Source organism: Eptatretus burgeri, chromosome 7 (genome assembly GCF_056783735.1).
Source record: "Eptatretus burgeri isolate ZD-2024b chromosome 7, Ebu_testis_v1, whole genome shotgun sequence".
NCBI lineage: Eukaryota > Metazoa > Chordata > Myxini > Myxiniformes > Myxinidae > Eptatretus > Eptatretus burgeri.
Window position 1 is genome coordinate 65,335,415 of NC_140967.1, and position 26,003 is coordinate 65,361,417.

General features: G+C 43.4%; 1 protein-coding gene across 3 annotated transcripts in view; it reads left to right on the forward strand.

Annotated features, from left to right (window-relative positions):
- The window catches only part of VIT (vitrin), a 107,871-nt gene that overhangs the window by 65,894 nt on the left and 15,974 nt on the right, over positions 1–26,003 (forward strand). For all 3 annotated transcript variants that reach the window (XM_085888847.1, XM_085888846.1, XM_085888848.1), the window contains exons 2-9: positions 6,231–6,312; positions 6,449–6,505; positions 10,253–10,409; positions 12,550–12,683; positions 12,864–12,941; positions 13,762–13,950; positions 16,538–16,579; positions 21,249–21,302. In XM_085888847.1, coding sequence (XP_085744973.1) covers positions 6,285–6,312; positions 6,449–6,505; positions 10,253–10,409; positions 12,550–12,683; positions 12,864–12,941; positions 13,762–13,950; positions 16,538–16,579; positions 21,249–21,302 — 739 coding nt within the window. In that variant the 5' untranslated portion in view covers positions 6,231–6,284. The remainder of the gene's footprint in view (positions 1–6,230; positions 6,313–6,448; positions 6,506–10,252; positions 10,410–12,549; positions 12,684–12,863; positions 12,942–13,761; positions 13,951–16,537; positions 16,580–21,248; positions 21,303–26,003) is intronic.

The window sequence follows — 26,003 nt, forward strand, 5'->3', positions numbered from 1 at the left end:
AAAACGGTACGTGCACTGAGGGTGGACCAGGAGGCCTATGGGCGAGGAATCTGTGAGGCTTTAGAACATCACCTGTGGTAAAGTGATTCTCGTCCCGCTTACAGGGGAAATCTCGCATTGCGTTACTCCAAGCCCATCCCTGGGTGTACTGCAGTTAGAACGGAGGGTGGAGGGCTCTTGACAGAGGAGTCTGAAGTGAAGGCCCGCTGGGCCGGTTACTTTGAGCGGTTGTACCAGGCTGATCCACCAGCTGTTAAGTTGGACATCAGGGGTGTTACAATCCCTGTTGCTGACCCTCAAATCAACTTTGATCCACCTACTTTTGCAGAAACACGGGCTGCGGTGAACCAGTTGAAATGGAGAAAAGCTCCTGGAATCTGTGGCATTCATGCTGAACTTCTCAAGGCTGGTGGAGATGCTGCACTCGTGTCGTTGCATGCAGTTCTGTGCTCTGCCTGGAACACAGGCATCATCCCAACTGACTGGAAGAGGGGCCTTGTTGTCCCTCTCTGGAAAGGGAAGGGTGATCGCCAAGACTGCGACAACTACCAAGGGGTGGCACTGCTCTCAGTGCCGGGCAAGGTGTTCACTCGGATAATTCTTGATAGGGTTCGCCACCATCAGCTTGAGCACCAGCGTCCAGAGCAGTCAGGCTTTACACCAAAGAGGTCAACGATTGACCATACCCTTGCCCTTCAGGTCCTCACCGATCGCAGATGAGCGTTTCAGCAGGGGCTGCTTTCAGCCTATGTTGATGTCTGTGAAGTGTTTGATTCAGTGAATCAGGATGCCATCTGCAGGATTCTTGGTCTTCGTGGGGTGCCACAAAAACTGATCAATCTGATGTCTGAACTCTACTCTGGTACAGAGAGTGCGGTGAAATGTGGTGGTACCATCTCCAACTTATTTCCAGTTATTACTGGAGTTCATCAGGGGTGTGTACTGCCCCCTACACTTTTCAGCACTTGTATGGACTGGATTTTGGGGAGGATGTCGGAGAGATCAAGCTGCGGTGCATTGTTTGGGAATGTTAACATTTCTGACCTTGATTTCGCAGATGATGCAGTCATCTTTGCAGAGACTCTGGATATCCTTTTGGGGGCCCTCGAGGTGCTGAATGAGGATTCGGAGCCGCTGGGATTATGGGTTTCCTGGGTCAAAACTAAGATCCAGTCTTTCAATGACATCTTGGATGCTGCTGTCCTGTCTGTACCTGTTTGTGGTGAGAATGTTGAGGTCACGGAGAGATTCACTTACCTTGGCAATGATATTCATGTCTCTGCTCATGGTGTGGTGGTGGTTCTTCATTGAAAATGGAAGAGAGATAAGATTCAGATAGTAGAGGGGAGATATTTATAATAGCAAAACAAATGATCAGTCAAAATAAGGATCTCATAGGAGAACAATGGGTGAAGGGAAATGTGTGGGAAGGTGGAAGGGAAGGTATTTCCCATATGGGAAATGGGTGAAGGATGACCATGGGGAGATTAAAAATGCTTGGAGGAGTTACTGTGAGCACCTGCTAAATAAGGAGTTCCCTTGGAACAGGGATATTCTAGAGGCAGTAGAGCTGGTGCAGGGCCCACCACCTGAGATAAGGAATGAATGGGTGAAGAAAGCCATCGATGAAATGAAGAATGGTAAAGCAGCGAGCAACACTGTTGTTGTCGCAGAGATACTGAATGCATGTTGCAGTGATATTGGAGTGAATTTTATCACTAAACTGATAAATGAAATTATAACAGAGACATCTATTCCAGATTACTGGTTGAAGAGTGTAATGGTGAATATTTATAAAGGGAAGTGTGATGCCTTAGTTCAGAGCAACTTTAGGGGTCTGAAGTTGTTGGACCGTGGAATGAAAGTGGAAGAGAGAATCATGGATAAATTGATGACAGAGTGTTAATATACATGAAATGCAACTTGGTTTCATGCCAGGAAGGGGCATGATGGAGGAAATTTTTTATAGTTGGGCAATTACAGGAAAAAATATCTGGGGAAGAATAAACAACTGTACTTTATATTTGTGGATTTGCAGAAGGCATTCGATAGGGTGCCTCAGGAAGTGGTGCAATGGTCCATGAGAAAGTTACGTGTGGAGGAATTGGTTAGTTCGGGTCGTCGTGGAAATGTATGATGGCCCAAAAACCTCTGTGAGGGTAAATAGTGTCGAGTGAGGATTTTGAAGTGAAAATGGGTGTTCTTCAGGGTTCAGTCTTGAGCTCAATCCTGTTCATCATGGCTCTTGAGGCCATATCACAGGAATTTAGAGGAGGCTTACCTTGGGAAATCCTATATGCTGATGACCTGGTGCTAATAGCCGACAGTGTGGAAGAGATAATGGGTAAATATACAGTATGGACGGATGGTATGGAGGCCAGAGGACTGAAAGTGAATACAGGGAAAACAAAAGTACTGATTAGTGGTACAGGAGAAGGAAGTGTGGAAAAAAGAGGGAGATGGCCCTGTGCTGTTTGTGGAAAAGGTGGAGGTAGCAATTCAATATTGTGTAAATCCTGCAACTGCTTGATGTACAAGAGGTGTAGTGGCATCAGGGGTAGACTGCAGGTGGCACCTGACTTCAAATGTGCTGTTTGCGCAGGTAAACAAGTGACTCCAGTTGGAGCGGAAAAGGTTAGTTAGAAAAGGAAAGGAAAATTATGTTGCCTTGGTGATATGATTGGTGCAGGTGGTGGTGTGGAGGCAGCAGTGACTGCAAGAATTAGAAGTGGCTGGAGGAAGTTTAGGGAGTTGTTACCCCTATTGACATCGAAAGGGACCTCTCTCCAATTAAAGAGAAAACTTTATGTAACTTGCATTCGAAGTGTGATGTTGTGTGGCAGTGAAATGTGGGTGATCAAAAAGGAGGATGAACGGAGGTGTGAATGAAATGAAATGAGAATGGTGAGGTGGATGTGTGATGTGACACTGAAGGATAGGAAATCAAATGTGGAATTAAGAGATAGGTTAGGTATAGAAAGCATCAGTGAGGTTATGCGTAGGGGTCGGTTGAGATGGTTTGGTAATGTGGAAAGGATGTGGCCAGGTGGTTGTGTGAAAAGGTGTATAAATATGAATGTGAATGGAAGGAGAGCAAGAGGCTGTCTGAGGAAAACATGGGATGTGTTGCTGAGAGATAATCTTCGAGTGAAAGGTCTGACAACAGGGCTAGCAAGGGATCATGCAGCCTGGAAAGCAGCCATTAGGTGAACCACGGCTTCCACATACAAGCATGGAAATGGCTGTAAAACGATGATGATGATGATGATGGCTGTGAGCCAGAGGTGAATAGACGTCTGGGTCGGGCCTGGGGAGTCATGGATTCATTAGATCATGGGTGTGGTGCTATCGATGCCTGTGCAGGAGGACGAAAGTCCAAGTCTTCAGGTTCTTGGTGCTCCCATTCTTGCTCTACGGATGCGAGACTTGGACTCTGACCAGGGATCTGAGACGGAGACTTAATTCCTTTGGTACCGGGTCTCTTCGGAGAATCCTTGGCTATCGCTGGTCGGACTTTGTGTCCAACGAGCGGTTGCTGAGAGAGACTCTAATGAGATTTGTTACCTGTATAGTCCGTGAGTATCAGCTGCCGCTGGATGGACATGTGGCTCATTTTCTTGATGCTGATCCTGCTCAACAGATTCTCTCAGGGAGGGGGCCAATGGCCCGACCTCATGCATCATGGTTGTAGCAGGATGATCAGTATCTCAATGAGATGAGGATGGGCCAGGCATCTGCCTGGGGGATGGGCAGAGGCCCCTGGAGTACTGGCAGAAAGTGGACGCAGCGACGCGCTGCTCCGGCGCACGCTCCCATACCTGATCTGACCTGCCCTTCTTCCATTTTTTCAAATTGGGTTGCAACTCTTTTTTTTGCCTTCAGAACACTCGACCTTATGAATCCCTTTGACACATTATTTTCTGTTTCATCCTCAATGGTACCAAAGTGTTCCTCAGTCTCATCCTCTGTGGGTCCAGATTTTCTCTTCTGTGCTCTCTTTGTCGTCCCTCGTCCCACTGTTTGCGTTTGACTTATGGCATCCGAAGAGATCGGCTGAGGAGATGACAATGAACGTTCTCCCGGGACAACTGATTTAAGACACAAAGGAACAGATATCTCTTTTAGGATACTTGGGGTCCTGCTGGAATCCTCTCTGGGTTGATCCGGGGGTTGAGGAATTGCAACCTCTCTAATGATATTGGGGCAATCTGTTCTCATGTGATCCTTTGCTTTGCATATATAACAACGAAGGCTCATTTGTCATATAAAAAACATCCTGTAGTTCCTTCCATCAAAGGGAATGACAAAGGACTCCTCATATTCAGGATCATTTTTCAATTCAATGGAGACCTGCCTTTTAAAGGAGAAGACATGTTGTCGGGATAGCTCATGACAAACTAAGGTGATGTTAACACTCCTAATCATTCCAGGAAAGGCACGACTACATTGTCGGGCAAATCAGGGGGTTATTAGATATAACAATCCTTGTACCAAGACTTGAGAGGGGCTCAACTTGTACAAAGATTCCTCCCACACCAATCCCTTTCTCTATCGCCTTAGTTGCTGCAGCCTCTAGGTTAAGAAAGAACACTGCTTATCCATACATTTTTAACCTCCACCATCTTCGAAGATGGATGGAGGTTACTGTTTTCACCCCTTTTTGTTTGTTTGTTACTTACGAAATGTAAAGATTTCGTAAGTACATTGATGCCTTCCGTTTCTGTTTGTTTGTATGTTTGTTTGTTTGTTTGTTTGTTTGTTTGTAGGCACGATAACTCGAGAACGGAAGGAGCTACCAATGTCAAATTACACCACGTGATTCAGGAGGGTGATGGCTCGTGCTGATTAGATTTTTGGTCAAAATCGGTCAAAGGTCAAGGTCACAGTAAGGTCAAACATACAAAAAATGATAACTTGAGAACGGAAGAAGCTACTAATGTCAAATTACACCAGGTGATTCAGTAGGGTGATGGCTAGTGCTGATTAGATTTTGGTCAAAATCGGTCAAAGGTCAAGGTCACAGTGAGGTCAAACATCCAAAACATTCGATTTTTTTATGGTTTGGTACAGAATCATCGTAGAAACTTCTGGTTTGCGTCGCTAACTTCTCTGGAGACAGCTTTTATTAGACAAGGTCAGAGGTCAAGTTGACGATTTCGTAGGTACCAGTCTATGACTGCTTGTTTGTTTGTTTGTTTGTTTGTGAACAGTATTACGGAAAAACTCCTCGACAGATTTCGGTGAAACTTGGTGGGGGGGGGTAGGTATGGTCCAAGGATCATGCCATTAAATTTTGGATTTGGTCCCCCCCCCCCCCAAAAAAGAAATTGTTAGAGAAAATTTTTTTTTTTGCATTTCTACATGTTATAAGTGATTTCCAACCCCCCCCAAAATTTTTTTTTACCCCCCCCCCAAAAATAGAGGAATTTTTTTGCATTTCTACATGTTTTAAGTGATTTCCAACCCCCCAAAAGAAATTTTTTTTTTGCATTTCTACATGTTTTAAGTGATTTCCAACCCCCCCCCAAAAATTGTTATTTTTTGCATTTCTACATGTTTTTAAGTGATTTTCAACCCCCCCCAAAAAAATAGTTAGAAAAAAAAATTTTTGCAACTTTTTTTTCAACAAAATTTCGATTTTTTTTTTTTTTTGCATTTTTACATGTTTTAAGTGATTTCCAACCACCCCCCCCCCCAAAAAAAAAAATGTTGGAGAAAAGAACTATAACTCTCAGCACTGTTGACATCATATTTAATGAATAAGATATAAGGTTCACTTGAGTGACCCAGCAGTATTGGCGGCGGAGGTTTTGCACTCTCCCGAGTGCTCCCCCTCTAGTTAAGGCTGCGACTATAGTTGGTGGATCAACAACACTAGCTAATGCCTTTACATACTCCTTTATTTGGGTAATTTTCCCCAACTCTCATTGCATACCATGCTTCCTTGTTAAAGCTTTGAACAGATGCGCAGGGTGGTTCACACCTGCTGTGGAGGTAGTCGCGGCTGTTCTTGTCCATGTACCATCCAGAGGCATGATAATCAATGTTAATTGTCAATGTTAAAAAGATAATAATCAATATTACAATAATCAATGAAAGAGAATAACCAATGTTTATTATATAATAATCAATGCTGGTAATGACATGAAATAATAAAATAACCGTGACTACTGGCAGCTTGTATAATGGAAATATAACGTCATAATTTCGTTTTGTTTTGCTCATTTCAGGGTTTCCTTCGATCAGCAAACATCCCCATGTGCAAGTTGGAAATTTATTGAAAAATGAAACTTTCTATTCTCTTTATTCTCAGTAAGTCATTAAAGCAATTTTAACAGATTATGTGATTACCAAAAACAACATTGCAATACCTCTTTGCATTGGTTTGCTATTTGTGTTGATTGGTAAAACAGTCTCTTCGTTGTTGTTGCCTCTCATGGTTTTGCAGTTCTTCTAATAGTTGATGTGATGTGCCGGAAACGGGGGAAAAAGCGCCGGATAAAGAGTAAGTACGTGTTTCATTATTAAATGATTACAAACATAAAAAAATAAACACCTCCAAGTGGATGTCATCCTAGTATTCCTTGTTTGAAGCAAGTTATTCATCGTATCACTAATACATTGATTTCTCGAATATCCTCAGTTCAGATGCTGCTCAAAACAAGGAGGAATGTGTCAACTTCGTGTTTGTGCAACAAACTTCTCTATCCAAATCTTGTATCCGCAACCCATCCCGTTCTGTCCCCAACTTACCTCCTTGTACCCAGTGCCTTCCTGACTGTCTCTTACAAATCCGAGAAGGTAGAAAAAGCTCTGCACAGCCTCAACTCTTCATTTGTGATGCGCCGAGACGGCATCGATGTTCATGCTCCCATCATCCTGCTCTGCTGCTCTTACTTCTCCTTTGGCTGCTCTTCTCAGCTTGTCTTTCTTTGGCCGCCTCTCGTTTGTCCGGAAGTCAGCAAACTTTGTTCTCATTCACAGGAAGGGTGCAAAAACAGATATTCTTAATAATATGAGGTGAGTCAGCTTACTTGTAATTATAAGCAAAGTCATGGAGGTCATCGTCGCTGATGCCATCAAGACCTTTCTCTTTTCAAACAACCTAATCTCTGACCATCCATATGGATATCATCCAGGTTACTCAACTATGGAAATGCTGCTGCTACACTCTCAGCAATCATAGGAGGTCCTAAGTTTCAAACAAGAGGTTCAGACGATCTCCTTGAATGTACCTCGAGTATTCGATACATCCTGCCTTGTTTGGCAAGAGGGAGTCATGGTTCCAGTTTTGTTCCTCATCTGTATTAACTTCCTCTCTGATTCTTTTGAAATCCTTCTGTTCTTTTTGACTGACGACTCCACATTGTGTATCATAGTTCCCACTGACAGGCAGACAGCAGAATGCTTCATTTCTCTCTGCTGATGTGAAATTGATTAGATATTCGTCTGACAAATGGAATGTGTCTTCACATCCTGCCAAATCACATTCTGGAAAGGTTGTCAGACTAACTGCCCTTTCTATTTAATTAGTCAGACTAACTCGCCCATCTAATTTGTTGGTTGAGTCGTTTGAAATTTTAGGTCCAGCCATCAGCCATGACATCTATGGGGTGACCATATATTTTAAAACTGGCGGCAAAAGCCAGCCAGAGACTGGGCAGCCTCGATCATTCTGAGTCATTCCTCGAGAAAACAGAACTACTCATACCCTGCAAGATTTTTGTCCATTGCTCAATAGAGTGATCTTGTCTATGAGCTTGCGGCCCAGCATGATATGTCATGTCTATCTTGGAATTGGTGGAATCGAATCCTCTCAACATCATTGGCATCTCCCATGATGAGGCAGTTACACAAGGCCTGTTCTCTTGTATGTATCAAAGATAGATCGACAGCCTCTCTGTTTTTGACTTTTGACACCTCCGACTGCTCTCTCAGCCTATTGACCCTCCTCAGCTCTTCTCGGATGTATGCATTCGTCTACTAACCCCTTCCCTGTTCAACTTCCAGAATCCAGGCTTAATTACTGCACTCATCCATTCTTTTGTTCCTCTTTTCTTCTGTTTGTGGAACTGCCTTCCTGAACCTGTTAAAACCCACTTTTCCCTCAAATGTGCAAGCAGGCAGTCCTACCATCTCATGTCACCTTCCCCTCCCCTCCCCTTCCCCACCCCATGATTTATTCTTGCCATATTAACCCCACTCAACCAGACCCTCTTACTTGCATGTTTCTGTGCTTACTTTCCTTTTTCTCTGTTAGTTTTTCCCTTGCTTGTTGTGTCCAAATGTGACCCAATTTTCCACCACTGTTGTTAGCTGCCTTTCTACCATGTCTCACCTTACTGTTCCATGAGCCTTGATGTTGTATCAAAAAGGGGTGGAACACTTACCTTTGAGCTGTGTAGTTTATTTTTGATTCCCAAGAGCTCTAACCTGTCAGATTGATGCTTTTCAGCAGAGCTATCACAAAGTATGTAGTACCCTTAGATGGATATTAAACTGCGTGTCCATTCTGCTCGCATTAGCTTGCAGAAATTACAAAATCTCATGATGTCTTTCACAAAGAATACACAAGGTATCGCTTTCACCCTGGACAAATTCCAAAATTCCAGTCTTATCCGAGCTATGATGTAATCAGGAGCCATTTCGCAGCGCACGGCCGTGCATTTATCATGTTCACAGTTCTGCCCGACTGTGTCCCACCTGTTTAACTCTTCACATCTCCCTCCATTTATTTTCCCTAACCTCTGTCTCATTTTCAAGGTGATACATTATCATAAAGGATGCTTCTTGTGAGGGTTCCTAATGAAGTAAAGCACACAACTTATCATAACCTCGACTAACAATACAGGGTGTCCACAAATTACCATTCCAAATTCATACCGTAATACAAAATAAGGAAATGGGATGAAACTATGTGATTTACTGCATGTGAAAGAACATTTCTCAAAGTTTTATTGTCAACATTTGTCAAGATCATCATCCGAATCCGAATGAACTTTTGGGGACTGCGCGTGAACGACTCACGGACATGTTCAACATCCTCACCACTTGAGCTTGGACAGCTTCCCCCTTCATCTGCAGGATGCTGCCAGTCTCCATATACTTGTCACTGACGAATCGTTTTTCTCGATGATGACTGCCTTTCATGGGTCATCCTACAGCTCCGTTGAAACTGTGTAGTTGATTTTGTCTCGATAAACCAGGCAACACACTGTGCTTTTTCTTGTGGGCACGCCATTTTCAGGAACGAGATACCCGAAAACGAATAAAAAGTCAATAAAACATCGAGAAATGTTTTTCACATGCAAGGATCCACAAATTTATATCCCATTTTGTTATTTTTTTTATTACGGTTTTCATTTGGAATTGTAATTTGTGGACACCCTGTAAGTTCAATCAGGCAACCAACACTTGATTACTTGCAATCCTGAAGGATTAATCAGATAAAATACATTTTGTTAGTGTCATCAACAATGCTCATTCTGTGGTTATTGAAACAGGAAAAGACAGGAACCTGTGAACATATGCCTCATGTTCTGATCTATGATGCTTCAGTCACATTTGGCTCGGCGGCCGGAGGGTCTAAAAAAATCTACGGCCACTAGCAATTATAGGGCGGCCGCAGTATTTCCACGGTCACACAATGTAGCAGTCACATATGTTTTTATTTTTTGGGTAGCCGCACGGCGTATTTATAAATTGTGGAGACCGAAAACGTGGGGGTCCCGTACGGTCTTTGATTTGATGTCGCACGGTGACCTTAGGGCGTCCCTGCGGCGGCCATAGAATTTTCAAGGCAGACACAAGTTAGCCTCAAGGTGCCCGCAAGGCGACCGCAGGGGGGCCCTAAGGCAAACGTGGAAATAGTGCGGCCGCCGTAATTTTTTGGGGGTTGGCAAAATTAATTTTTCATTGATAAGAGCCTACGGAAAATGCACGAATAACGCAAGCCCACCGTACGCCCTACGTACGGTCGACGTGGAACACATCTACATCATGGCTACGGCTTGTCGAATTGTTACGGCCAACCTAGAAATGAAAAAAGTTTTAACTCCGCGCTTTAATTCCACGGAGACCCCTACGGCCTGTAAAAGATAGCCATACGGCGTAGGGCCACCCTGAGGCCACCGCAGAATCTCTGCGGCCGCCGCACGTTTCTGTCAATTCAAGGGGGGGGGGGTACGGCCGCCGTATCCTAGCCGTAGAGCAAATGTGACTCATGATTTAACGGACCTTTGTGTTCGCACAGGAATCACCGTTATAGATTGTGACTTGCGTGCCGGGAACGTGGTCAACCATGAGTTTGTGGTAAGATGTCCACCGGGCTGCAGAGAAAAACGGGTGCCTGTCTGGGGCACTGGGTACTATGCCAGCATCTCTAGCATCTGTGGTGCCGCCATACACAGGTAAACCTCTGTCATCAACATTCACATACTTACTTCACAAAACACCTGTTTGAGTAAATGATATTCATGCTACATCCTGTGAAATGTTTTATTTTTATGCTGGTCTTCATTAAAATGTGTGACGGTATCATATCACTGGAATACATTTTTGGGGTAAATTTGAAGAAAATAAAACGCTGTCACAACGTAGATTAAAAAATAAATACAGGTTATTGTTCCTCATTACTTCTGCCACCAAAGGTGGACGGAGATTGTTTTCACCACTGTCTGTATGTCTGTCTGTCTGTCTGTTTGTCTGTCTGTCTGTCTGTGGGCAGGATATCTCAAAAGATGATGGAGAGATTTGGTCGAAATTTGGTGGAGAGGTTGGTTTGTATGATAAGGACGAACTGATTAGATTTTGGTGAAGATCTGGATCCAGATCCTAATACTAGGATTTTAAAAATGATTCTTCATCATTGAGAGATCGGGCCAAAAATGATAGAATGCACGATATCTCAAAAAGTTATGGACATATTCGGACGAAATTTGGTGGATGAGTTGGGTCGGTGACAAGAACAAGCCCGCTATAATTTGGTTCAGGTCTGGATTCAGGTCCAGCCTATCAATGGGACACGAAACGTAAGCTGTTCAGCTTGGTGAAGGTATTCGCTCCACTGAGTGCCGTTCTAGTTTCTTATTCGTTTGTGCGATGTGAACGACACTTGCTCATATGCAACATTGAGTTCCCATCCCAAGTTTCCCTGAGAGGATGGTGGAGGTTCTCTCTTCCAACCGCTGCATCATTGTGGTAATGGTTCACCTGTGATGGAACTTAGAAGGGTATTCCAGGGTTTCGATCCATTGTTGGGATGTTATTTGACTTTAAGTGGAAACTTAAGGAACTGTGGCTCCGAGAATGATGCCACTTGTGGTTCTTCAAGGTACTAGTTTTGAGGTTGGGAGTTGTTGAAGCAGGTTAGGTATAGAATGTTGGTGAGGTGAGACACAATATTTATTTTAAATTTTGATTCGTCGATTAAGTGAGCATCTCGCTCGATCCTAGATGGAGTCGAGCTTCCTCAGTGTTGATTCAAAGGCTCCAATCTAGGCAAGCAGTGAGGATTCCATCTGCTCTTGGAGTCACAATGTTTAAGTAATTTAGCATCTCTGGTTAATGGTGACCTTTCACCAGTGTGACACCAATGAATGACTCCGGGATCATAGTCAGGGGCATCAATCTGTTTAAAAAAAAAAAAAACTATCCATGCATTCGAGATTTTGTTGAGAATTCTCAAACAGCATCAAGTTTTTTTCATTGCATTTCTGATATGGAAATAAATTTCACATCAAACAAGAGAAAGAATATGCTGGTTGGGTCAGAGGGGAAAAGTAAGACTGTAGTTGCAGTAAGGGAAAGTAACTATACAAACAATAAGGAAATAAGGACAAGTAAAACTGCACATTCAGTAAGGAATAGAACATTGCACAAAAAGTTCGGGAAAGTTTCACTGTACACAAATAGGACAACTGTACAAAAGTAATGCAGCCTTCTGCTTCTTCTCCTTTCATATGCTGCACGAGGCTGCAAGGTAGCATCATTCGCTGAGGGTGCAGCTGGGCCACTGATGCAATGCCCTCTGGAGGTAGGGCAGGAACGTGGAATTTGTTCAGGGTGCGGTGATAGCTCACCTCCTCTTCACGACAGGCACCATGGGATCTTCAACATCCATCCAAAAATGCTGGCAGATGGGACACCCAGTTTAACATTCATTCGAGGGATTGCACACACACACACACACACACACACACACACACACACACACACACACACACACACACACACACACACACACACACACACACACACACACACACATTGATGAATATCCCTGTCTGAGAAACACCAGAATGAGAGTTTATTAGCTGGGTCGGGATTCAATTCCAGGCAAGACAGTTTCGAGGTGAGTATGCACATCTCCAGGCCATCCTATCATTGCAGCTTCATCGAAGGCATTGCATGTATTAATGACCAGTTACTGAGTTGCCCCCCCCCCCCAAAGTATTAAGTCCACCTATGTATCCCTCAACAATCGAAGGTAAATGTACATCAACATAACTGCTCAATCGATGTATTGGTGTTTTCAAATCCCCTCCATAGTGGCATGATCCCGAGCTCTGGTGGACCTGTGAGAGTGAAAAAATCTTCCGGACGTAGTAATTATCATTCTTCAGTTTTTCACAACGTTCGCTCACTGCCTCTACCAAACTGGAGTGGATCCTTCCAGCTGTCAGGTGTGCCACATTTTCGCAACAGTGGGAGATCACACATCTTGGAAAGTCCACAGACCGACACAGCAACACACTCATGAAATGGGTCAACCCAGATGCTTTGTATGATCATGGGAATTTATAATCAAGGCATTGTAAGCAATGGAAACCTGCTGGATTTGCATGCTCATGATGTCTTTTCAGCAAAGGATGCAAGGCTGAAGAAAGGCGAGAGAGCCAAGATCAAGTATATAAAACCTGTTTCTTCTTCCGTGAGTGTCAGTAAGTGCTTCGCCAATGCTTGTTGGACAATTACTTGATTTTTATTTTATTAATATTCTCCTCAATTCATAATCTCCATTCCTTAACCTCACAATGGAATGAATAATCATTACTGGTGTGCTAAACAATAGGAATCATCCTTTACAAACTACATCTCACTTCCTTTGTGCAAGTTGACACATCATGCATTGCAGTTTACAAATACTTACTGATCTAAAGTTTATAAATACAGAGTTTTGTGATGATATACAATGACAAATTATTTCTATAATTGTTGATATAAAGATACACCGACGACATCCAATTTAAAGGAATTGAAGTAGAACTGCGAGAGGTAATCACGAGACCGTTTTTGTAGCCATATTTAACCTCAAACTTCCCGCCAAAGTTTAGACTCTATTGCCATGATGTTTGTAAATAGTTTGACTTTGGAATGGAAACTGGGTCGGTGTAAGCCTGAGTTATATCCACATAAAATGTCTGGATCATTGCAAATTACACCAGCCCCAATCTCCCTGTAGCCCAATGGGTGAGCATCTGTTTTGTGACTTTCTTTAGCAATTGATTACAATAAAGTGATTTTTCATCCCATTCTGCTGCTAACTGTGGAATGTGGTTCTTGAGTTTTCAAAGAAATAAACTTGCTATGAATGGCAGGTTTATCGAGCTTGTTGAGTGATTTGGGTTTCAAGTGTGTAACATGACTCGGTCTCGGCCGAGGGTGATACCTTAAATTTTCAGGATTGCTTTGAACTTAATCAACCAACGAGAGCGATATGGAGCAATCTTACCCCAAAGCATCTTTCTCTGTCACACACAGGAAGAAGATTCAGAAAGAGAAGCACTAATTCACCTACGACCAGAATGGCAACAACGATTGCAGCCACGAGTGTGACCCCAATTGCAATTACAGACTTCACAGCAACTTCCTACCTGACAACAACAACTTTCCACACAGTTACTCAGCAGCCCCAACCTCCCAGTAGTCCTGTTACAACGGTGGTGAATGGTAAGAAAAACTTCTCAAGAAAACTTACTTTTTTTTCATTTTTTGTCATGTGACACTTATAATCGTGCCTACCATACAATAAGTTAACATACCCAAACTAGTTTAAAAAGATTGGGTTAGTGAAAATAGATTTCTCCATCCAATCTGACCCCAAATCAACTCCAGGCAGCTGCTGAATGAAGGGGCCATCTATTTATTCTGGATGTAAATATGACAATCCCTCCTTCTCCAAAACCTCCTTACATGACCCTTCTCCTAAATCATCCCATATTCTCCCAAACTTCTTTCCTTTCTTTCTGCACTCCTCGTACTCATCTTAATTCACCACTTTATCTCTCTCATCAACCTTTCTTTCCATTTTCCCGAATTGTAAATATTCCATTTAACTCCCCCTTCCTCCCTGTGCGTACATAATAAATAAATGGTTCCTTCACACACACAACTGTTTTACCTCATTGGTCTTGAGCTACAAAACAAACTCAACTTGGGATAGTAAGGAAAGCAAATTCGAGCAAAAACTAGCAAGCAGCATTGGTGGCACAGACAGATCAATGAACAGGAGAAAAGGAGGAACTTTTCCACCCCAAAATAATAAAAGCCACGAAGGTCGTGATATTTCAAGTGCCGACCTATAGGCTTACAGTTATTACTTGCACAATCGAAGATTTTTCAAGTATATTGGTAGTCGATTTTGTTATTCTGTCTGTTTGCCTATTTGTTTGTCACCTGCAGGTCACAATTTTAAACCGACCTTCATGAATCTTCACCACATGGTAGAGTTTGTCATGAAGAAGAAGCCTATTGTTTTTTTAGGTCAATAGGTCAAAAGGTCAACATAGGCCAAAGGTCAACAACTCGGGTGGTATTTCTAAAATCCTCAATTTTCATCCGATTGACTTGAAATTTGAAGAGGATTTATATTTCAGGTCACCGAATTCAACCACCAATTATTTTTGAGATCAATTTGGACCAAAAGGTCGACATAGGCCCAAGGTCAACAACTAAGGTGGCATTTCTAAAATCGTCAATTTTCATCCAATTGACCTGAAATTTGAAGAGGGTTTATATTTCGGATTACTGAATTCAACAACCAATTATTTTGGAGGTTCACATTGGCCAAAAAGTCAACATAGGCCGAATTTCTAAAATTGACAGTTTTCATCCGATTCACTTGAAATTTGAAGAGGATATATATTTCGGGTCACTGAATTCAACAACCAATTATTTTGGAGGTTCACATAGGCCAAAAGGTCAACATAGGCCGAAATTCTAAAATTGACAGTTTTCATCCGATTCACTTGAAATTTGAAGAGGATATGTATTTTGGGTCACTGAATTCAACAACCAATTATTTTGGAGTTTCACATGGGCCAAAACGTCATCATAGGCCGAATTTCTAAAATTGACAGTTTTCATCCGATTCACTTGAAATTTGAAGAGGATATATATTTTGGGTGACTGAATTCAACAACCAATTATTTTGGAGGTTCACATGGGCCAAAACGTCAACATAGGCTGAATTTCTAAAATTGACAGTTTTCATCTGATTCACTTGAAATTTGAAGAGGAGTTGCATATTTCATCATTGAATTCAACCACCAATTATTTTTGAGGTCAAATTTCTTTCATGGATTTTGTATCATGCTCCGCACGACGTCGTCTTCTTGTTTATCAATTCATATGCAGCCTGTGGCTGCTTGGCTGCATCATTTTCTGGGGGCACAGCTGTGCTATTGATACAGTCCATCCTGCTAGCAGAAAGCCAGTACTCATTTCACTGACCTCAAAAGGATGACAGGCTGAGTCAACCCACCTGGTGTTAATTCATTGGCCTGACAGTGGCTTGAACTCAAGACCCTAAGATCTTGAGCCAGCCACCTTACAGCCACCTTAACCATTAAGCCAACACCAGGCCTGGTTTTCAATTTATCAGCTTGTTTCGTCTTCACTTCTCAAAGTCCGTCCTCTAATTTTTCTGCGTGGGGTTGGACTAACTATTGAAAATCATTGGGATCTCCCCCGGCTTGAGCTGCATCTTCCTTGGGCAGAATCCTATATTATTGGCCAATGCAGGACTGATGACAAAGCAGTCGTCAAAATGTTTGGAGCAAAAGTATTTTGTATTTTCCCACAACTTGTGTGGTTCATTCACTAATTTCAACCATCCCATATTCAGCCTCCATTTCTTATTCAGTCTGGGATTGGTGCGAAAGCTGAACATTCCTCTTCCAGGTTTCATGATGTTGTCGTATAAACTACCGAGACAGTGGGACATTTTCTCTCTCCGTGTTTATCGATCGGTGTGAACTGCATGTTTATAAGCTGCTTTCAATTTCAAAAGAACAAAGATTGATGGCATCCACACCATGACCCTCAACTCTGAATTGGACAAACCATAATGTTGATTTTCTAGTTAAATTTATTTACTGAGTGTTCACTTCCATTTTGATTTCTGGGAAAGAGATTTATAATGGTACCTCTCCATCCAGTCAGTTAATATTAACACGATGAAGTGGAGTTTCTAAAGCTTTCTTTTTTGCAACTTCCTGATACTATTAAAACTCAATTACCAATTTACCTTTCTTAGGCAGAAGAATTGATGCCAAATGGCCAGTGAAACACAACTACAGTAAGTATTATGTACACATTAACTGCACCACGATAATGATCGAAGGGGAGGTTATCGTGGAGGGTTTCATTAGATCAACAATGCCAGAAGCAGGTTTTGATTTGTTAGGGCCCTGTCACACCTTGACGTTTTAGCCAGCAATGGCAACGTATAAAAATGTATGTAAAACGTTGGTGTACGCTGAAATTTTGATGTTTTTTTTAAAGTTTTGGGCGTATTCATAACATGTTGGTCGTATGCATAACGTATTAGTAACGAACACAGAACGTTTCGTTGTGTTATTGATAACTTTTACCAACGAATGCTTAGCCTATTGTCGGCGTTCACAACCTATGCCCAACGATAGTCTAACTTACGCATAGCGTGCTCAACGTATCGCCGACGAACTCGTGGCGTAGCCTGTCCCTTTAACCTATGAGTAGCGTGCTCTGAACCTGTGTTTAACATGCTTGAAACCTATGAGTAACATGCATTGAACCTATTTGTAACTTGCCTTGAACCAATGACTAGCGTGCTATGAACCTATGAGTAACGTGCGTTTAACCTTTGTGTAGCATGCTTTGAACCTAAGTATAACGTGCTTCTAACCTTTGAGTAACATGTTATGAACCTATTTGTAACGTATCTCAAACGCACATTGTTGTATGTAGACAAATTAGATTGATGTCTTCCGGACGACCACAGAACTTACTGAACGTGTTTGTAACTTACATCTACCGTGTAATGGCCTATTGGCAGCGTTTAGGGGAATTGGTATATACAAATGGGCCTCACAAGAGGAACCCGTCACTGTTCCAGACTCCATGTTGAGTAGATGTCAATGCCAGTAGTATCAGTAGTAGTAATACTATTAGCAGTAGTTGGTGTGCGTGACAGTAGTAATAGTAGTTCTAGTAGTAGCATTGGTAGTAGTACTATGTCTATATCAGTAGTAGTATGTGAGCGTGATGGGGAGGGTGTGGGTGATGATGGATCCTCTTATCGTCCACCAATAGGAGACTACTTTGCACCATTGTTCAATGTTCTTTTCGGCTAATTTTTTTTTCCTCATTCCCACGATGAAATATTTCTTTGTTTTACTTTTTAAAGTATTAAAAACGACTTTGACAAATGCATAATGTATTAGTAATGAACACAGAACGCTTCGATAACTTATAGATAAGTTATACCAACGATTGTTTATCGTGTTTTAGTCGTCCACAACCTATGCCCAACGATAGTCTAGCATATGCATAGCGTAATAATTCCCAAGCACGTTATTCTAAGTCACGGGTACCCTAAACATTACTTTGATGTGTTTCGACGTATGAGGCACTTTCAAGTAGCGTGTTGTGAAGTGTGAACAACGTTCGTGTGGCGTGCTTACAAAACGTTCCTCATAGGTTAGAAATAAGTTTCGGGTACGCGAATGTTACCTCTACATGTTTCAACTTATGAGTAACATACAATTAACGTGCGTCAACAATCGCATAACGTGCCTACAACTTATGGCCAGCGTAGCGGAACGTGTGAGCCAAACGCCGAGTACGTCATAAAATTTCAAGCATGCAAAATTTTTTGGACAACCAAAAAGTACAACGTTTTAAACCAGCGTAATACGACCTATGGTAGTGTTTTTCAGCGTGCACCTAACGTCCCCATATCGTACCCATAACGTATTCGACGTGTGCCAGCGTTTTAGAAAAAAAATTCATAAATCGCATACGCTGGCTAAATCGTCAAGGTGTGACAGCCCCTTTATGAAAGGAGATAAACACACATATGATGGACCAGATGACTTTTTCTAATAGTTATTTTTTATCGTATTATTAAGGGACAAAAGTGAAGGTTGATCTCTTCTCCCCTCGTTAACCTTCCCCTTGATGTTTACCTCTGTCACAGGATGTGGACAGAGGTTATATTTTCACCCCTGTCTGTCTGTCTGTTTGTCTGTGAGCAGGATATCTCAAAATGTTGCGGACGGATTCGGACAAAAATTGGTGGACAGGTTTGGTGTGTGATGAAGAATTGATTAGATTTTGGTGAAGATCCGAATCCGGATTTGAGAATTTTTTGAACTCTCAAGTGATTGTTCACCATTGACAGATGGGGCTAAAAAACGTTACACAGCATATTTCAAAAAGTTGTGGAAGAGTTATGACAAAACTAGATGGACGAGCTGGGTAGGTGACAATAACAAGCTGATTAGATTTGGATTCAGCTCCGGATACAGATCCGGCCTATTAGTGGGATACAAAATGTCAACTGTTCAGCCTGGTGGAGGTATGCACTCTACCGAGTGCCGTTCCAGTTTATACCTGCATTAATTCTCAACGAGGCCTTCACTTGATCTTTAATACCCCCATTAACCCTCTCCTCATATCCATTTGATATTCACATCCTCTTTCACCCTCCCCAAACATTCCCCATCTATTTGCAGGTTTATATCTCTCTCTCTCTCTCTCTCTCTCTCTCTCTCTCTCTCTCTCTCTCTCTCTCTCTCTCTCTCTCTCTCTCTCTCTCTCTCTCTCTCTCTCTCTCTCTCTCTCTCTCTCTCTCTCTCTCTCTCTCTCTCTCTCTCTCTCTCTCTCTCTCTCTCTCTCTCTCTCTCTCTCTCTCTCTCTCTCTCTCTCTCTCTCTCTCTCTCTCTCTCTCTCTCTCTCTCTCTCTCTCTCTCTCTCTCTCTCTCTCTCTCTCTCTCTCTCTCTCTCTCTCTCTCTCTCTCTCTCTCTCTCTCTCTCTCTCTCTCTCTCTCTCTCTCTCTCTCTCTCTCTCTCTCTCTCTCTCTCTCTCTCTCTCTCTCTCTCTCTCTCTCTCTCTCTCTCTCTCTCTCTCTCTCTCTCTCTCTCTCTCTCTCTCTCTCTCTCTCTCTCTCTCTCTCTCTCTCTCTCTCTCTCTCTCTCTCTCTCTCTCTCTCTCTCTCTCTCTCTCTCTCTCTCTCTCTCTCTCTCTCTCTCTCTCTCTCTCTCTCTCTCTCTCTCTCTCTCTCTCTCTCTCTCTCTCTCTCTCTCTCTCTCTCTCTCTCTCTCTCTCTCTCTCTCTCTCTCTCTCTCTCTCTCTCTCTCTCTCTCTCTCTCTCTCTCTCTCTCTCTCTCTCTCTCTCTCTCTCTCTCTCTCTCTCTCTCTCTCTCTCTCTCTCTCTCTCTCTCTCTCTCTCTCTCTCTCTCTCTCTCTCTCTCCTTTTTTTTTTTTTTTTTTTTTTTTTTTTTCCCTGTTAGTTCATCCCCTTCCATTGTTGCATCCATAATTTTGCCCCACTGTCACTGCAATACCCTCTCTATACCCCCTGCCACCTCGCTCTTCCACAAACCGATAGTTTGTAAACAATAAATGAAACATTTCCTCAATTGTTCATTTGTGATGAAGGATGGCAATTCGGTGAATTGTATTAAAAAAATGACTACAAGTCATAAAAACATTTTTTTAATGCGAAAGGATGTCGTAATGTTACTCCAAAAAGGATGTAAACAAGGTAGGGATGGTCACGAGAAATGATCATGTGAAACCATCCCTACATCTTTCTTTGTGTAATGGTTGTCTCCGGAAAAGAAAAATTTATATCGATTGTATGCGTACACACACACACACACACACACACACACACACACACACACACACACACACACACACACACACACACACACACACACACATACACACATACACACACACAAACACACATAAAGACACACACACATACACACATAAACACAAACACACATACACACATACACACACAAACACACATAAACACACACACACAAACACACATAAACACACACACACACAGACACATGCCTACAAACACACACACACATACAAACACACGCCTACGAACATACACACAAACACACACATACAAACACACATAAACACACACACACACACACACACACACACGCACACACACATACACAAACACACACACACACACAAACACACATACACAAACACACACACACAAAAACACACACACACACACAAGCACACGCCTACAAACATACACACATAAACATACACACATATACAAACACACGCCTACAAACATATACACACACACACACAAACACAAACATACAAAGACACATAAACACACACACACACAAACACACGCCTACAAACATACACACATAAACATACACACGCCTACAAACATATACACACACACACACACACACACACACACACACACACACACACACACACACACACACACACACACACACACACACACACACACAGTGTCTTTGCGTGCCAAAGTATTCAATATTTTCAAGCTCTGAATCCATCCACCCCCACAAAATCGACCATTTCCTGCAACTTTTATCTTATAACATTTTCTCGATTTCGGCCTCTTTATCACATAACTTACACATGCACAACTTCAGGCTCCCCACTTTAATCCCTGAAACGTTCAGCTTCCTCGGTCAAATCCTCCCGGAGAAGTAGATGATACATACATACAAACTTTCCCTCCATTATACATACATTGTTATTACAATCCTAAATTGTTACAACGTTGTGACAAAAATAACAATAAAATCCTTTTTTTTCAGTTTGCAATGTTCACTCATACCAAGGAGTTCCAAATTTTGATCAGCAGAAAATAGCCGAAAACGGTCTTGGGTATGCTGCCCTGTGTATTCATTGATCTGCATGTCGATTTGTGCATTGTTTTGTCGGTTCCCAGGCTACGGCGTTTCCTCCCAGCACTCTTGGCCTTGGAATCTGTTCAGGGAAGCAGGTATGGAAACCTGCAAGGTACGACTGTAAGTTCGAAACGTGCCTACTTTCTCTCTTTTGTCTCTCCCCACCCGTACTCTGGTTCCGATTATCAGAGATTTGCAATTCTACGATGGAACCTCAGGTATTTTCGGAATAATATGTCCCATGATTGTATGAACAACGTCATCTAATTATATAAGGGCTTATTAAAAGGTTTGCAAAGTTAACAGTTGGCAATCAGCGCATACTCTTTTTCTGGTCACCGGTCGGTGCATGTTGCAGCCAAAAATTAACCAGTAAGAAAATTTATCTTTTACAAGTGCAGAACCTTTCCCAATTTTACACGAAATATCATTTACACCAAAAATGCACGTCTGTGGAACGGGCCTCCAAAAGTATTTGCTGCAGTCCAAGCACAGTTCTCTTTGCAATAATCTTCGGTGTCATAACTTTTTGACAAGCCCTTTTATGCACACATGTATCACAAAGCATTCCATCAAGCTGTACCATAGCCAATGCCATGGCAATCATGGTGTAATACAGCAGGGCACTTATCACCGAGTCACCTCCCTCTGACTCTTCACCTTGATTAATTACTGACTCACCTCCCATTGATCCTTTTGAATGACCTAGTTACAGCCACCTCCCTCCGAGGGGTTACGTTTTCACCCCGTCTGTCTATTTGTCTATCTGTGAACAGGATATCTCAAAAAAGTTAGGGACGGATTCGGATGAAACTTGGTCGACAGGTTGGGTGTGTGACAAGGATTAATTGATTCGATTTTGGTGAAGATCCGAATCTGGATTTAGATCCTATAATTTTTAAGTGATTATTCACCATTGAGAGGTAGGGCCAAAAACGATATATAGCATGATATATCAAAAAGTTATGGAAGGGTTATGATAAAACTTGGTGAATGAGTTGGTTCGGTGACAAGAACAAGCCGATTCGAATTTGGTCAAGGTCCGGATACACATCAAGCCTATTAGTGGGATCCAGAACGTAAATTGTTCAACCCGGCAGAGGGAAGCGCTCCACCGAGCATCGTTCGAGTTGGTGTTAATTTGTTGATGTAATGTATTTATGAGTCTTGTATAGTACCTTTGCGTGTGTTTTTGTGCTGGGTTCGTGTGTCCTTACCCAGGTTGCATGCTCTTGTGGGCTACCTTGAAGTCTGTTGCGGCATTTCGTTCCCTCCCTCGTTTCCTGTTCCTTCATTCTCCTGCTTGTTGCCTCCACTCTCCTGTTGGCGGTGCATTGCCTTTTCCTTCTCTGTCATTTCACTCTTCCACGAGCCCAAATTTTGTCGAATTAAAAAAAAAATCCTCAAGGGGTATTTATAAATAAAATTTGTATTGTGAGACTAATACACAAACTAAAGAAATACCATGATTTGAATATTTTTTAAATTTACACATTCATCGAAATATCAAATGAACAAGTTGTATGATGCAGATTATGCAGAGTTGTGTTACACAATATGGATATTTTGCTTAAAGAAGAAAGCTTCTAAATGCACTTAAATTTTGGAACGAAATCCTTCTGTTACTTTCAATAACAAAACACCAGGAAGTGCTTCTCAGTTCTCACATGCCACCTCTCGGTAGAGAATATTAGTTACATCTTCTCATTGACGAGACATTTAAGGTCATGAGGTTTCCCTTCGTCATGCTGAAGCATGATGAAACCCTTACCTTCACCTGACACTTCTACAGTTCTGCATGATTTTCATCGAGGTAAAGGAAGACTTTTAACTGGCACGCAGGTGTTGTCAAAATGCTTCAGGTCAATATTTTGGCATACCTCTGAATACTCTGTCAGGTCAGGTTTGATTTGTGACCTGCTACAGGTACCATGTAAACCTGTACTAACCTGTTCCATGGTCGGGTTGTCGGCGACTAAACCGTCTCCCCCACCAGGTTTTCTGGTGAGGAGGGTGTTTGGATATGGACACCCAGCAGGATTAAAAACAAAACCTGTCAAAGGGCGGAGGAGCTCCTTGTGAGCCAACGGCCATCCATATCTAGTGCCCAACTGTGTCTGCGGACGTCCTCCTGCAGTTGGGTCACTTCTTATTAGGAGGTTGGTGGCAGGATTTGCACTCCAGCCACCGTAAAACCCTTCATTCCGCAAAACGCAAAAACGCAAAAAAATCTGAAAACCCACTCCGTGGGAGTACCTCCTGTGCAGCTTCCCTTCGCAGGGCAGCTCACCGGATGACGGGATTGGGGCAAAGCCTTCGGGACCCCCAATATTTGATAGGAGGGAAACCACGGGGTAACATCCCTGGGTCAGATTGCGGGAGAGTGTGTCGGAGTGGTGCTAAGGTGTCGTCCACCAGACGGCGGTCTCCTTGGGTTAACCTGAGGCGGTCCCTTCGGGTGGGTGCCTGGAATGTCCTATCCCTAAGAGAGGATGATCACCTGTCTCTGTTATCATCTGAGCTCAAGCGTTTGGACATCGGGATTGCAGCTCTCTCTGAGGTTCGGAGACCGGATTGCGGCGAGATAATGGTGGGTGGTTACACCTACTATTGGTCTGGTCGCTCTGATGGTTACCATACCCAAGGAGTTGCTGTAGCTGTGTCCAATAAGCTGACCCCAATGATAATTGAGGTAACACCAGTCAACGAGTGTATTATGAGATTAAGGATTCGTCACTCCTTAGGTGTCATTTCCCTGGTCTCTGTTTATGCTCTGACTGAGGCGAGTAATCTCACCGTGAAGGATGCATTCTACGCCACACTCGAGTCTGTGGTTGATCAGTGCCCCAGACGAGATACACTTCTAGTCTTGGGGGATTTCAATGCATCGACTGGAACTGATAGGGATGGTTATGAGGTGTGTGTTGGTCCCCATGGGTCAGGAGCTATGAACCAGAATGGCACTAAGTTCCTTGACTTTGCAAGAAGTCATGGACTTAGGGTGGCTGGTTCATGGTTTCAGCGCCCACAAGCTCATCGCTGGACTTGGTATTCCAACGCTGGCAGTGTGGCAAAGGAGATTGACCATGTCCTCATTGACGGTCGCTGGAGGATGATCCAGAACTGCAGGGTCTACCGCAGTGCTCAGTTCCTCAATACTGACCACAGGCTTGTTGTAGCAACTCTAAAGCTGCACCTTAAATCCTGGAGAATGGTACCATCCCAGCCGAGGCTGGATGTTGCCAAGCTCAGGGATGAGAGAGTAGCTGAGGAGTTTGCGAACAGGCTGAGTGGACACTTGCGGGGTCTGGGTGCTTTGGGGGGTCCTGAAGAGTTGTGGAGTGCCTTCAAGACCACCGTCCTTGATGTTGCCGGTGGATGCCTTGGAGCTCACTGCAGGGCAAAGAAGAATTTTGTCTCTCAAGGGACACTGGATACCATTGACCAGAGTCGCAGGGCCAGGCTGAATGGCAGAGCTGAGCTGTTCAGGGAGCTGAGGCGTAAAACTGTACGTGCACTGAGGGTGGACAAGGAGGCCTATGTGCGAGGAATCTGTGAGGGGGTAGAGCATCACCTGTGGACAGGTGATTCTCGTCCAGCTTACAGGGGAATTCGCGCATTACGTTCATCCAAGCCCATCCCTCGGAGCACTACAGTTCGAGCAGAGAGTGGTAGGCTCTTGACAGAGGAGTCTGAAGTGAAGGCCCGCTGGGCCGGTTACTTTGAGCGGTTGTACCAGGCTGATCCCCCAACTGTCGAGTTGGACGTCAAGGGTGTTACAATCCCTGTTGCTGACCCTCGAATCAACTGTGGTCCACCTACGCTTGTGGAAACACGGGCTGCGGTGAACCAGTTGAAACGGGGCAAAGCTCCAGGGATCTGTGGCATCCATGCTGAACTTCTCAAGGCTGGTGGAAATGCTGCACTCGTGTCGTTGCATGCAGTTTTGTGCTCTGCCTGGAACACAGGCATCATCCCAACTGACTGGAAGAGGGGCCTTGTTGTCCCTCTCTGGAAAGGGAAGGGTGATCGCCAAGACTGCGACAACTACCGAGGGGTGACGCTGCTCTCAGTGCCGGGCAAGGTCTTTGCTCGGATAATTCTCGATAGGGTTCGCCACCATCTGCTTGAGCACCAGCGTCCAGAGCAGTCAGGCTTTACACCAAAGAGGTCAACGATTGACCATATCCTTGCACTTCATGTCCTCACCAAACGCAGACGAGAGTTTCGGCAGGGGCTGCTTGCAGCCTATGTTGATCTCTGTAAAGCGTTCGATTCAGTGAATCGGGATGTCCTCTGGAGGATTCTTGGTCTTCGTGGGGTGCCACCAAAACTGATCGATCTGATGTCTGAACTCTACTCTGGTACTGAGAGTGCTGTGAAGTGTGGTGGTACCATCTCTGACTTATTTCCAGTTGTTACTGGAGTTCGTCAGGGATGTGTACTTGCCCCCACACTTTTCAGCACTTGTATGGACTGGATTCTAGGGAGGATGTCGGAGAGATCAAGTTGCGGTGCGTCATTTGGGAATGTCAAGATCTCGGACCTTGACTTTGCAGATGATGCAGTCATCTTTGCGGAGACTTTAGACATCCTCTTGGGGGCCCTCGAGGTGCTGAATGAGGAGTCGGAGCCATTGGGATTACAGGTTTCTTGGGTCAAAACTAAGATCCAGGCTTTCGGTGACATCTTGGATGCTGCTGTCCTGTCTGTGTCTGTTTGTGGTGAGGATGTTGAGGTCGTGGAGAGATTCACTTACCTTGGCAGTGATATTCATGTCTCTGCTGGCTGCGAGT